The sequence below is a fragment of the Tachysurus fulvidraco genome, chromosome 15, assembly GCF_022655615.1.
Source record: "Tachysurus fulvidraco isolate hzauxx_2018 chromosome 15, HZAU_PFXX_2.0, whole genome shotgun sequence".
NCBI classification, from domain to species: domain Eukaryota; kingdom Metazoa; phylum Chordata; class Actinopteri; order Siluriformes; family Bagridae; genus Tachysurus; species Tachysurus fulvidraco.
In genome coordinates this window covers 9,766,432-9,778,806 of record NC_062532.1, presented here as the reverse complement: position 1 = coordinate 9,778,806, position 12,375 = coordinate 9,766,432, and the positions used below count along the sequence as shown (strand labels likewise).

The window sequence follows — 12,375 nt, the reverse complement described above, 5'->3', positions numbered from 1 at the left end:
GGACGCCACATCTACCATATTTTTCTTGCGTAAATAATAAGAGTGCATACAACTGTTCTTCCTTTTTTTTCCTGTTAGGTTAGTAAACTCCTAAAGAACTTTGTGATTGAACATGTCACTCCAGAACTGCAGAAAGATGGCGCTTCAAAAAAAAGTCAATACATTAAGGAGCCTCTGAAGCCTGCGATCGTTATGTTGTACTTGTGGAAGCAGTACAACCTTCAGCTCGAATGGGGGGAACTTAGCCGTCTTTGTTCTGCCCTTTGTCTGCCAAATCTGCCTAAAGAGGAGTTTATACCTTTTTGGACCAACATCCAGGAGTCATTTTCATGCTTGAAAGAGTGGGTGCACTTTCATTCTTTACAGATTAAATGCCATTTGCCCCAGATTTCATAAATGCCTCAAATGCCATATGCCATATGCTTCAGACTGCCAGACACAATATAATATCTTGTTGTATTAAAACTTATTGGCTGTACTTGTGCATTTGTCCAAAATATGAAATTCTAAATGTATACCTGAAATATCTATTAATCTATACTTTGTTATATGAATCTGTCCCTCCAGGATATCACGATTTTGCGATTGCAGAAATTAATGCAAAATTAAGCAAGCGAGATTGCATTTATTTATTTATTTATTTTTAAAAATTACTTCAGAGTTTTCACAGATTTGGACCGAGATGCATCATGTGCCTCATCGTACAATTCAAAATCAAGCATTTTGGCCACAACAATCACAAAAAAAGTACTCCATGTAATCCCAGAAGAATTTTTTTTAAAAATTTTTATATACAGTATGGCTGATAATTAATTCAAATTAGATGAAGAAATGAAAGTGAAATATAGACCAGAAAGTATTGTAGTCATGGAAACAACCATTTGTATTTACTTATTTACTTACTTACTTACTTACTTACTTACTTACTTACTAGGCCAGGGATTTTCAACTAATGAACTGTGGTCTGGATTTGGACCAAGGAGTATTTCAGAAAACAACTAATAAAATGCTTATAAACACATTTTTGTATTTTATGTTGGTTATTTACAATGTACAATTTCCGAACCAGAATAAATACTTTTTATATATAGATTCTTCATATAGAAATACTCTGTACTGGAACGTTAACATTTAACTTGACCTTTTAACTTTCTAGTTTGCCCGACACATTGGTGGATCTGATTAACACCGTGAGGGGAGAAGGGATGCCACGATGGATTGTTACGATCCCACTTCTGCATCTGCTCAAGGGAACCTCAAAACCATTTGAACCGGTTTCACTCACTGCGAACACAAAAAATGAGCAGGCATGGGCTGGGTTACAAGGACTGAAAGCGGCCTCTACAAAGTCATTAACGTCACAAGATCTAAGGTACTTTTTCTGTTACTCGTTTTATACGTTTTTGTGTCACATACAGTACTATTTAGTCACCACTCATTCAATGAATGCTTTATATTTAACCACAACCATATACCATAACCTGGCAGAAGAGCAGAAGACAATAGTAGGGTTAGAATTTGACACAAATAGCATGAATCCATGGTTTCCATCCAGTGTGCAAAAGAGGAGAGTGTGGAAAAGAGGTGAAGAGGCAAGTGCAGGTGGGTTGGAGAGGGCAGACAAGTGTGTCCGGTGTGTTGTGTGACAGAAGGGTGTCAGCAAGGATCAAAGTAAAGTTATACAAGACCGTAGTAAGAGCAGCTATGCTGTATGTGTTAGAGACTGTAGCAGAGAGGAAAAGACATGAGGCAAAGATGGATAAACAAGCTGGAGGAACGAGCACATCAGATCGGATAGAGTTAGGAGGAAACAGATTATTCGCTGTGTGACCTTCAACGGGAAAATCCAAACAAGCCTAAGCATGGATCCATGGACTCATCTGTTTTGCATCAGCAGTCCAGGCCGGTGGAGATGGTGTAATGTTGAGGGCAATGTTTTCTTGACTCACTTTGGGATTATTGCTACCGGTCAATCATTGCTTGAATGGCACAGCTTATTTGTATATTGTTGCTGTCCATGTGCCATGTGTTCATGACCACAATCTCCCACCTTCAAATGGCTAATTCCAGCATGATGCACCAAGTCTTTTGGAATTCATGGCATGAAGAATTGAGGTTGTTTTGAAAGAAAAGGGAGGCCCTACACGCTATTACGATACTGTTCCTAATAAAGTGTTTGATGGAATTGAGAACGTGTATCTTTTCGTATTATTATTTGTTTGGCATTAACCTGCTACACCTGGTATATCTTTTCAGATCCATGCTGAATCTGATGAAAGCAAACAGTCACCTTGTGGAAGTGGACAAGCTGCTGGCTCGATCCTGGATGTTCCTGCTGTCTGTTGATCAGTTGGCGGAATGCAGCACTATCATCCAAGTGGAGCTTTTAGACATGTTGCACCTTTTCTTTTTCAAAGCTCCAGCGGATATTTCCTACACCACTTCCTCCGTTAGTATCAAAATCGAAATAAATTATTATTATTTAAGGAATAAAATATGTCGATATTTTCCAAGTGCTCCTATTGGTGTAGTTCTTGGTGACAAGATTCATTTTATTTATTATGTCTTAGTTGCATTTTCTGCTAGTAGAATCGTATGTTTCTCCACAGAATGTATCTGATGCTCTGACCTTCATTCAAAGCCAGCTTCTTGAACAGAAATACAGGTAAGTCAAGCCCAGATTACTAACTAATGAACAGAATAACGTTAATTAAAGTCACCTTAATGAGACATTGGAATGAGTTCTGGTACTGATAAGATCTCGTACTGAAATGCTAGATACTGCCAGATTGACTCATTATTGAAAAGACATTGTATTCAACTGGGATAAACTGATCTCAGCTATGGATTTGTTGATTGTCTTTTGTAGATGTTTCTCTGAAGACTATGGGAGGAACTGCTTAGCTGCAGCTGTGAAGCTTCTGGAGAAGATATGCAAAGGAACAAAGTCTTCCTACACACATAGTTTTACAGACATTCCAATTGCTTGCTTGAACCTTGTGGTTTCGGTTTCAGAATTTTCCCAGTCTCACCTTAAACAGGTATGTCAAAGTGAATCTATTAGCAATATATGAAGCTAAATCGCCTTTTACATTTTGCTTGGAATTCAGTAATACAGAAAAGGCTTTTCACCCTTGAAGTAGTTCACCCTGGGTTATTATAAACACCAAGTAAACACAATCCTGGGTTATCTTGTGTCACATAATTGAAAAAAAAACACCACAGCACAGGTCTGCTGCAGCTTTGTAGTTGATTAGTTTTGTTTGTTGATTTCTGACTTTATCATATATACATTATGTCCTGAACAGACTTTTCTGACCAAAACTTAAAAATGAAACCGTTTCCTCTTCACTGTGATTGACATGTTTCCCTGTACTTGTTTGGCACGGCAATGCCGGGTTACCAGTTTTAATAACCAGGGGTAAAAAAAAATTTAAGTGTTAAGTGTTAAAGGGGTTAAAAGCAGGGTTTATAACATCATCATCATCCCAGGGTTAATTCAGTATGAAAGCCCTAGAGGAACAATGGTGTTTATATTTGCATCTCATGGTCTACTTGTCTTTGGTGCACCAGAAATTCTGATTATTTTCTGAGCTTCTGATTATTCATTATGTTAAATGGCTCAATTATCAGTGATCAACTTGTTGATGGTGAAGGTGAACGTTTATTTCTTTTTTTTTTTGTCTAACGACTGCTTTATTGTTTTGGTGAGTTACCATGCAAACAGAAAACCCAACTTTAAAAAAAAAATCATCCTCTCTTTACATGGCCATGGTATTGTATTGTGCAGTTTTGGATGGAAAAGCCCTGACTTGCATAGTAGAGAAGTGTTGTTTTGTTATATGATCGATGCAATCATTTCTAGGCTCTGTACAGTCCCTCTAGGAGTTTGTGGACTTTTGTTTGCTGCCAAAAAAAGCTTAGATTTTTACAATTTTTTTTAACTGTCAAAATTGCCAACAATTTCTTCTAAACTCCTATTAGTGAAGACACCTTATTACTTTCTATGATGGCTTTACTCATGTGCGACACACTGAATTTAGAGGGTTTTGGGTGAATGTGGTTGTGATGATGTCACACGAGGAGTCTTGGCATCTTGTGGAAAATCTGTGGTAATTTAGAAAAGTTGCATGCTCAGCTGAATATTGCAGAATTTGCTTGATTTCAGAATCTGGAAAATCTGCAGTGGCTGACTGCTAGTAACTAATTTTACATTGGTTTTGTGGATGTTTTTTCCACGTTAGTAAATCATAGCTTTCATTACTATCTTTAATGGTGTGGGTTTCTTTTTTAAGGAGAATCAAGAGGAAGACTTGAGTCAAAAGGCCATAGAGAATACCTCAAAGATCATTGAGATTTTGTCAGTGGCACTGAAAACTATCAGAACGTGGATAAGCCAGACGTTTAAGGGAAAACTGCTTCAGTCCTACACTTTAAGTACCAGCCTCACATCAGAGATTGAGGTGAGAAAAGAACTCCTTGTACAGTTATTAGCACAGTTTTTCAGTTTAATAGTGAAGAACACACATCATTAGCTCTACTCTCTACTTCACCATAGATGTGGAACAACATTATCTCCATAAGCTTTACAAGTGAAGAATTTACCAAGGAATGGAGGGACACATTTACTAGAGATTTTGAAGGAAAATTTCAACAGGTATGGAGCGTCTATATCTGAGAATGAGATCAGTTCAGTAAAACTACTGTACGTATTGCTTATATAACACATTTCATTTCAGGAATCTTCAATCAATCAAATTGAAGTGTACTGCGGTAGAATTGAGGAGCTTAATAACTCCCATCCTTACGTGGCAAGAAGTATTGAGAATTGTGCCCTACAAGCGGTCACCTCAATGTGTCAGGTATTACACATTTCTCTTGTAAGATTAATTCACCTATACTGCAGCACCAAGACAGCTGTCATCACCTCCGTTCTTCTATTTACATCGTAACAAAACAGCTTTGTCAATGTATAGTCTATTCTCTGCTAAAGTAAGTAAAATCTTAAGTAAAAAATTCAATGTTGAAACTGACATGAAATTTCTTATGATTACACGATCAATAGAAAAGGAAATACAATGCAAATGTGGCTGTACTACACACTATGCGCACTGTGTACTCTTACCATCTAGTGTATCGTTTAGTGCTAAATCTCGAATCGAAATTTTCGTATTATTTTTTTTATTATCCACCCTTTCTTCTTAACGCAATTTAGCATTAGCAGAAAATCTAAATCGCATAATTTGGGCTAATTTAAAAGATATGGTAGCCCCACCCCTGTTCTGCTATGTAAGTAAAGCTACGTTCATGCATGAAGTGTCCAACATTCCACACTTTTCTTTTTTTTTTGGTTAAATAATTGCTGCTTGTCTTGTTGGGATTAACAGTGTGGACACTTTTCTAATGCTATTTAGATTATAAACTGATGCAGAATAGTGCATGAGTATGCCATTTGGGACTCCTTAGCATAGCATAACATTAGCTGTCCTAAATCAGTCCAGAGGGAGCGGATAGTCATCTGCCGCTGTGCCATAAGTCAAGCCCTCGAGGCCGTCTTCCTGCATATCTCGTCTTATATAATGTCTTATCTCACATACAAGCCTAGATACCTAGATAACATAAAGAGTGCACTAGACGTCTGAAGACAAACTTGCACAAAATCATGATCACAATGTTTAAAGAAATTACTAAAAAAAAAACGAATGATGAACTTTTTAATAACGGTTTGAAATGAAATTATTTTTCATAAGTCATTTTAGAGCAAATTTTAGAGCCAGCAAATGTAGAAATTCGGACTTAAATGCGGTAACTGCAACAGAAAAAACAGGTGGCAAGGGAAAGGGTGTATAAATGATCGTTCATATTTATACTGAGTATTTGATAATAATTTAATAGCATTTTTATTCATTTTATTAAGGCACATTAGCATAGTTATTTGCAATTATTAAAAAAAAATGCTTGCCACATCTCATCTTGGATAACTCGTAATGCCTCAGGAAAAGAGTTTGATCTCGTCATTTCTCGGGTCCAGCTATTGCACTTTAGCTTCCCATACAGTGTTACTTGTTTTTTTTTTTACAAATGTTTTAATCTGTGGTTTTTTTTTTTTAGGCTAAGACTGAGGCAAGACTATTTGAGAGATGCAAAATAAACTGGAAGTTTGGAAAGCTCATCTCTGCAATTATTCAAAAATCGTGGCCAAAAACTGAGATTGGGTCTGACCACGAGAGTGATGAGGTGATTCTCAGGCACCTTCTCAACTGGACAGCAGCCAAGAATATTTTCCAACTTCATGGTAGCAAATTTTTTCTTTTTTCTCCACGTGACATGATTTGTCTTGAACGTTCTCCTGAAATGTATTCACACTATTTATTTAACTCACTGTAGGTGCCGATGAAAAACTGATTGATCAGCTTTCTCAAGAGGCTAAAGAAAGACTTGCCATGGCAACATCATTGTTTACCAATATTTCCGATCAGCTCATCAGAGGAAGCATAAGAATTAAAGTTCTCAATCACATCTTGGCGAAGAAGAATACTTTCACCGAGTTACTAAAAATAGGTAATCATGTCGTTTAGCTGTCTTTATCTAACTTCTCACTGGAAGGTTGTTGGGATGCACACTGAATTACGCAACGTTATTGCTTGAAATGATTTAGTTTGTCCACTAAAATGCAAATTTTCAGAAAAAAAAAATTTCTAAGAAACAATATCAGAAATGTTAATGCATTATCTGGTGTATTTTTTCCCCCACACCAGACTGCCTCTGTGAAAATGCCAAATGCAAAGATACCAACGCCATGAGGAGGCTCCTTCAGTCACGTCAGGATGAGGTGAACGCTGTATATCATGACAGTGAGCTTGTTAAAGGGCTCATTGCAATGTGTCGGAAAATTCAGGAGCATGTAACAGGTATATAAGATGTGCTCATAAATGTAGTTTTTAGACTTTTGCAGGTTATGTACAGTACGTGTATAAGGGATTGTTCCACTACTTCACATTTTCTCTCATTTCAGTTGATTTTGACAGTCTAGAAGCAAAGCACCAGGTCGATATTGATGAGATGGAACTGAATAAGTTCATGGAGGTTCATACATTTGACCAGATCCCATCCAAAATGGCTGGTGTCGTCACCTACTTTGACCTTGATGACGATATTCGCGACATGGCTGAGACTCTACACACATATAAAGACAGCTATATTTTTAAGATCTGCTGGGAGAGTCAAGCTAAAGACTTTGCTAGGAAGGTTAATAGCGAAAGCGAGTCAGATGATGATGTTGAGGAGGAAGATTCGAGGGCAACACTCGATTTGATTTACGAAGACATCTTTCAACCATGCTACAGTAAATATCGGAAGATATACGATAGCTTAAAAAATGGCACCATGACCTTCGAAGAAGTCGATCTGATATTTAAAGCCTACATTGGAAAATATGAAGAATTAGCAGAAGACGCTACAATTATGTCCAAACTAGATCCTGCAGATGACAAGCGGTGGATTCAGAGAAGGATTCAGCAGATAGAACAGTATCACGAACTTCACTTGGCAGTGGAGTCAGCTCAGGTAGTCATGAAGGTGAAGCAGACACTTGGCCTTCAAGGAGACTTCCAAGTATTGGAGAAGCTGCTTATAGTGGTACGTCAGAAAATTTTAGTAATCTATATCCCAGTCGAGGTTAACTTGCTTTTCCCTGCAGCACCATGTTGGTTGTCAATTAAAACATTATTTACCTTTGTTTTGGGTTTGCCTTATTCCAGACGGACTTGGACTTCAAAAAGGAGCCTCTTGATAGTATTGACAATGAGCTAATGCAGGCCAAATCTGTACTTGTGGACATCACAGAGCCTCGTAGGCTCTGTCTCCAGGAGCTGGGCCTAAGGAAGAACTTTGTTATGTGGGTCAAGGAAGCGCTTGAAGGTAAATACTTAACAATTAATATGGAATAAAACGAAACTGAGTTACCTGTTTGCAACGTATAGTGTTTTTACATTATCACTGTGCATTTAGTAGTTTTTTCCATAGAGTTGATGTTCAATGTTAAGTTTTGAGTTTGTCATGTGCATGAAGAGTGCTTTAAGCCTTAAATTCTAGTGCTGTAGTTCTACACTTCTCTCCAAATTGTGAACGCCAATGTCATTCAAATATAGCAAGCGTTTAACACAGTTAAATGTTTAACACAGTCAAAAGACCATGCACGATAATTACTGTGCTAAGTAAAAATAATTGGTACTGTACACAGTGTATGCAGTCCAAAGGTGGCATAGTAGGAGATTGTTGCAATTACTGGGGGCTCATTGAGCAACACTGGTTGGTAGACCGACTCTGCTGTTGATTGATTCTATGGCACCGCATCCCTCAGCCAACAACCATCTTCGGTAGGTGTCCCATAGCCTATAAGTGAATGCAAAGAGGGGGGCTGAGCTTATGGAGGGCCAGCTCATGGACATGCTGACGGTGCAGCTAAGGGGTCGACTGTTTGCAAAATTGTCCTATTAGATCTGGGTACTCCAGCATGTTGGTGACGGGCAGTTTCTGGGCCAGACAGGAGTGGCAAAAGGTGGAGTCTTGGCAGCTCCAGGAATGCTTTAGGGTTGTCCTGCCATCCCATTTTCACCTGAGCTAAGTGTGGTGTTGCCATGGCAGTTGCTGAGGCCATTGCTGGAATACTCTTCAGTCTCTTTTGTGTTAAACATTCATTGGTTTTGGTTCCTTGGTTTATGACAAAGCTAAGTTACATGTATGTAACATTTTTGTAACTGCCCGCTTCAGGGTCCTGGAAGAGTACAGGTCCTGAAGAGGTGGCAAATTGCAGCCAATCACCTTTTCAGCAGAGCGAGTGACACTGACAATTTGCCTCCTCTTTAGGCACAAAACATTGAACATGTTTGTAATATATTTCAGATGTGTCTTTATGTCTAATTCTGTCCACATTCTCTGGCTCTCTGCAAATGTGGATGATTTATTTATTTACCTATATTTCAAATATATTTTTTCTACCTTACAGATATCAATGAGCTGAAGGTGTTTGTGGACCTGGCCTCTATCTCTGCCGGTGAAAACGATCTGGATGTAGACAGAGTGGCCTGTTTTCATGATGCTGTTCTTGGCTACTCCTCAATGGTGTATGAGTTAAAGTCAGATACTAGTTTCATGGTCTTTAAGGAGGTACTGAAGAAGCTTTGGAAAGCACTTGATAATGATTCCAATCTTCCAAAGAAACTGGTAAGGGCTGCTTTTGTTTTTTGCACTTTTATCCTTTATATGAGATAGATAGTGGCTTCATTTTCCTGAATGTGTTTTTGCTTTCAGCGTGACACTGCAAGACACCTTGAATGGTTGAAGACAGTTAAGGATAGCCACGGATCTGTAGAACTGTCATCTTTGTCATTAGCTTCAGCTATCAATACAAAAGGAATCTACATAATCAATGCAGAGAACCAAAAGAAGGTTTGTTAAACGCAAAAGGGTTTTTATTCTACAAATGTGCCATTGGAAATTTTGTTAATCCTTTACATTTTTTTTTTTTTTAATAAATTTGACCTGAAATGTCATCAGATCTTCAAATATGTCCTAAAACTAGATAAAGTTTTTCAAAAAGATATTTCAAAAAGATTTTATTTATCTTTTAAAATTAATTTATGACTTTTTTCCCCTTATTTTTTCCATTTATTTATTTATTTATTTGTTTGTTTAAAAGTTGAGTCTGGATAAAGTCTTGAAGCTACGGATTCCAGAGGAGCATGATGATTGCCATGAGATGCGATGTTACTCCCTTGATGATCTTAAGGACCTTCAGAATAAGCTGATGCTTATGTCTGGCAAAGGAGAGCAGGGCCAGAATGAAGTAGATCGATTTGCAGAGGTTAGTCCCTTCAGCACAGGGTCACAAACATAAACTATAAAAGCAACAGTTTGTGGACCTATGATCATCACACCCATACTGTATATGGTGTTCTCTAAAATGTTGCTCCCATAAAACGTTGCTCTCAAAACCTAAAAAAAAGTCAATTACCCACCCTTCTGAAAAACATGGTGAAAAACATTTTTTAGGTTTTGCAGAAAATAGAGACTGGGCTTTCTTGGTGACTGAGTTGGTCTCAGGGGACCATGTGGGGTTCGCCGCCAGGTGAGCACAGAGAAATTTAGTGCTCTTCATTCTCCACTGAGCATCGACGGATACTCCGTGGAGATTGTGGTCGCTCTGCTCTCCTGAAGTCAACAGCCAACAACTTTAGCTTTGTCCAAATTTAGAGACAGGCTTTACATCAGGCTTTTAGCTGCACCGCCTTTCTGTATGCTGACTCCTCAATCTTACTGATTAGACCCACCATGTTCGAACTGTAATGCTGAATGAGCATCAGGCCTCGCTTAATGCTCTTGTGGCTGAAAAGGGCACGACTACATTTTGAATGGGATGTGTAAAAAGCACTATGGTTGTAATGGTCATGTGTCCACCATTGTTGGGCCAAATAGTGTGACTTGTTTTACATATAATTCATGAACAGTACACTGTTTTTCCAAATTTGACTGCATTATATTATATGGTTATACAATATTGTCTTTTTGCTTTTACAGGTTTTTGCCAGTGTACAGAGATTAGGTTCTGCATTTATTGATTTATTTGTAGCTGGAAATCCATTGTTCAGACTTTGGGAGGCAATTATTTACTGTAATAGTAATGAAGCATGCATTGTTATGAACTTCAACTTGGAAAACGTTGCCAGCGTTATCATGCTGAAGGGTGATGTCGCAGAGCAACTCCTAGATGTCTGTAAGAAAATGGAGCGTTGCCTCAGTTTTTGGAAAGATTTCATGGACAAGCAAAGATCTCAAAATTACTACCTCAACTATTTTACAGCAGAGCAGATAGTTTATCTGTGCAGTCAGTTGAAAAACTTGGCAAATCTGGAGGACCAAGCACTCATGATGCTCTCTTTCATCAAACCGAATTGCACTGCCATCAACTTGAGGCAATGCTTGCACAAACTTCAGTATGAGATGCTTACAAAACCTTCGGAGCAAAATGAAGACATTGATTTTCAAACTTTTACTGATGTTTCAAATCAAATCGAATACGAGATGGATATTGAAGGTGTCCCCGCTTCTGATTTTGGTCCAGAGAATGATACTAGAAGGTTTGACATTATTTGGAATAAGTACATGAGAAATATGAAAACTTTTCTTCCCAAATCTCTTGATGTCAGAAGTTTGGGAAGACTTTTAGACATTTTGTCTGACATCCCCAGTAAAACCGATGAGGATACAAATGATGTAGTTGAGGATGAGAGTGCTCCTAAAAAGCTTCGGAGAACTGTACAAAGAGAGCTACCCAGGGGGCTGTTCATTGGAAAACCAAATCTTATCATCTGCCCTTTCACAGAGATTCCGACTTCTTGTATCTCCATTTACATGAACAGTGAAGAAGAGCCACTACCCACATATGATGAAGTACTCCTCTGTGATTCTTCCACCTCATACGAGCAAGTAGAGCTGTTCCTTAGGCGCTGTCTCACTGCCGGTTACAAGGGACAGAAGATATACACCATGCTATATGTAGATCAGCTAACGTATGAAGTGAGCTACAAAGTGGAACAATTTTTCCAACGCCACAAGGCTCAGAGCAGGAATGACTACAGGCTGGTGTTGATCTGTAGACAAGATCGAGAACATGCCTACCTTCCCTCAGTCTTCAGTCAGTTTCGGCTGCACATGGTACCCCAAGAACCCCTTGGCAGAATTCAAGAATATCTTGCCAAGCACTACACAGTCCCAAAAGACTATTCCAGTGCTGCTGCTGTTTTCAAAAACAAGAAGTATGTAGGAGTTGTATCCTCAAGAAGAGCAGGTGTTGGTGGGTATAAAGTTACAATCTTTTTAAAAACTTCAGTTTTATTGTTGAATGTAATGTGATGAATTTACACCTAACCTTTGTTTTTCTAGGCAAATCGCTTTATATACGTCGGCTGTATGAAAAATTAAAGTCGATTACCAAGAAACCCTCACAGCTCAAGTGTATTCGGTTGATAGAGCCAAGAGTGGATGAAAATGCTGTCCTTCAATCGATGATTAACGGCCCCAAGAAGGAGCTAACCATCTTTCATTTTGATATCACTTCTTCGGTAATAGTTTTTTTTTTTTTGAATAATTTATTTAGAAAAGAAATGTATGTCGTGCATTGTTGACCGTATGCCTCATTGTAGGTGCAAAAAGGTCTCCATGAGTTTCTCTTTCGGCTTCTGGTTTTGGGTTACCTCTTGGATTCAGAAGGAAGAATGTGGAAATGCAGCAGTAGGCACCTATACATTATTGAGCTCCTCCAGCCTAGAGAAAATGTGAATAGAAATGGACCAAGATCTGTAAGTCAATTCATAT

General features: G+C 38.3%; 1 protein-coding gene across 2 annotated transcripts in view; it reads left to right on the top strand.

Moving 5' to 3' along the window:
- The window catches only part of rnf213a (ring finger protein 213a), a 39,839-nt gene that overhangs the window by 6,746 nt on the left and 20,718 nt on the right, over positions 1-12,375 (top strand). For both annotated transcript variants that reach the window (XM_047801098.1, XM_047801097.1), the window contains 19 exons: positions 79-341; positions 1,157-1,372; positions 2,257-2,449; positions 2,610-2,665; positions 2,870-3,041; positions 4,296-4,463; positions 4,559-4,657; positions 4,740-4,862; positions 6,112-6,295; positions 6,388-6,561; positions 6,759-6,911; positions 7,016-7,638; positions 7,761-7,920; positions 9,008-9,225; positions 9,313-9,450; positions 9,701-9,865; positions 10,579-11,854; positions 11,944-12,122; positions 12,204-12,359. In XM_047801098.1, the coding sequence (XP_047657054.1) occupies positions 79-341; positions 1,157-1,372; positions 2,257-2,449; positions 2,610-2,665; positions 2,870-3,041; positions 4,296-4,463; positions 4,559-4,657; positions 4,740-4,862; positions 6,112-6,295; positions 6,388-6,561; positions 6,759-6,911; positions 7,016-7,638; positions 7,761-7,920; positions 9,008-9,225; positions 9,313-9,450; positions 9,701-9,865; positions 10,579-11,854; positions 11,944-12,122; positions 12,204-12,359 (4,716 nt within the window). The remainder of the gene's footprint in view (positions 1-78; positions 342-1,156; positions 1,373-2,256; positions 2,450-2,609; positions 2,666-2,869; positions 3,042-4,295; positions 4,464-4,558; positions 4,658-4,739; positions 4,863-6,111; positions 6,296-6,387; positions 6,562-6,758; positions 6,912-7,015; positions 7,639-7,760; positions 7,921-9,007; positions 9,226-9,312; positions 9,451-9,700; positions 9,866-10,578; positions 11,855-11,943; positions 12,123-12,203; positions 12,360-12,375) is intronic.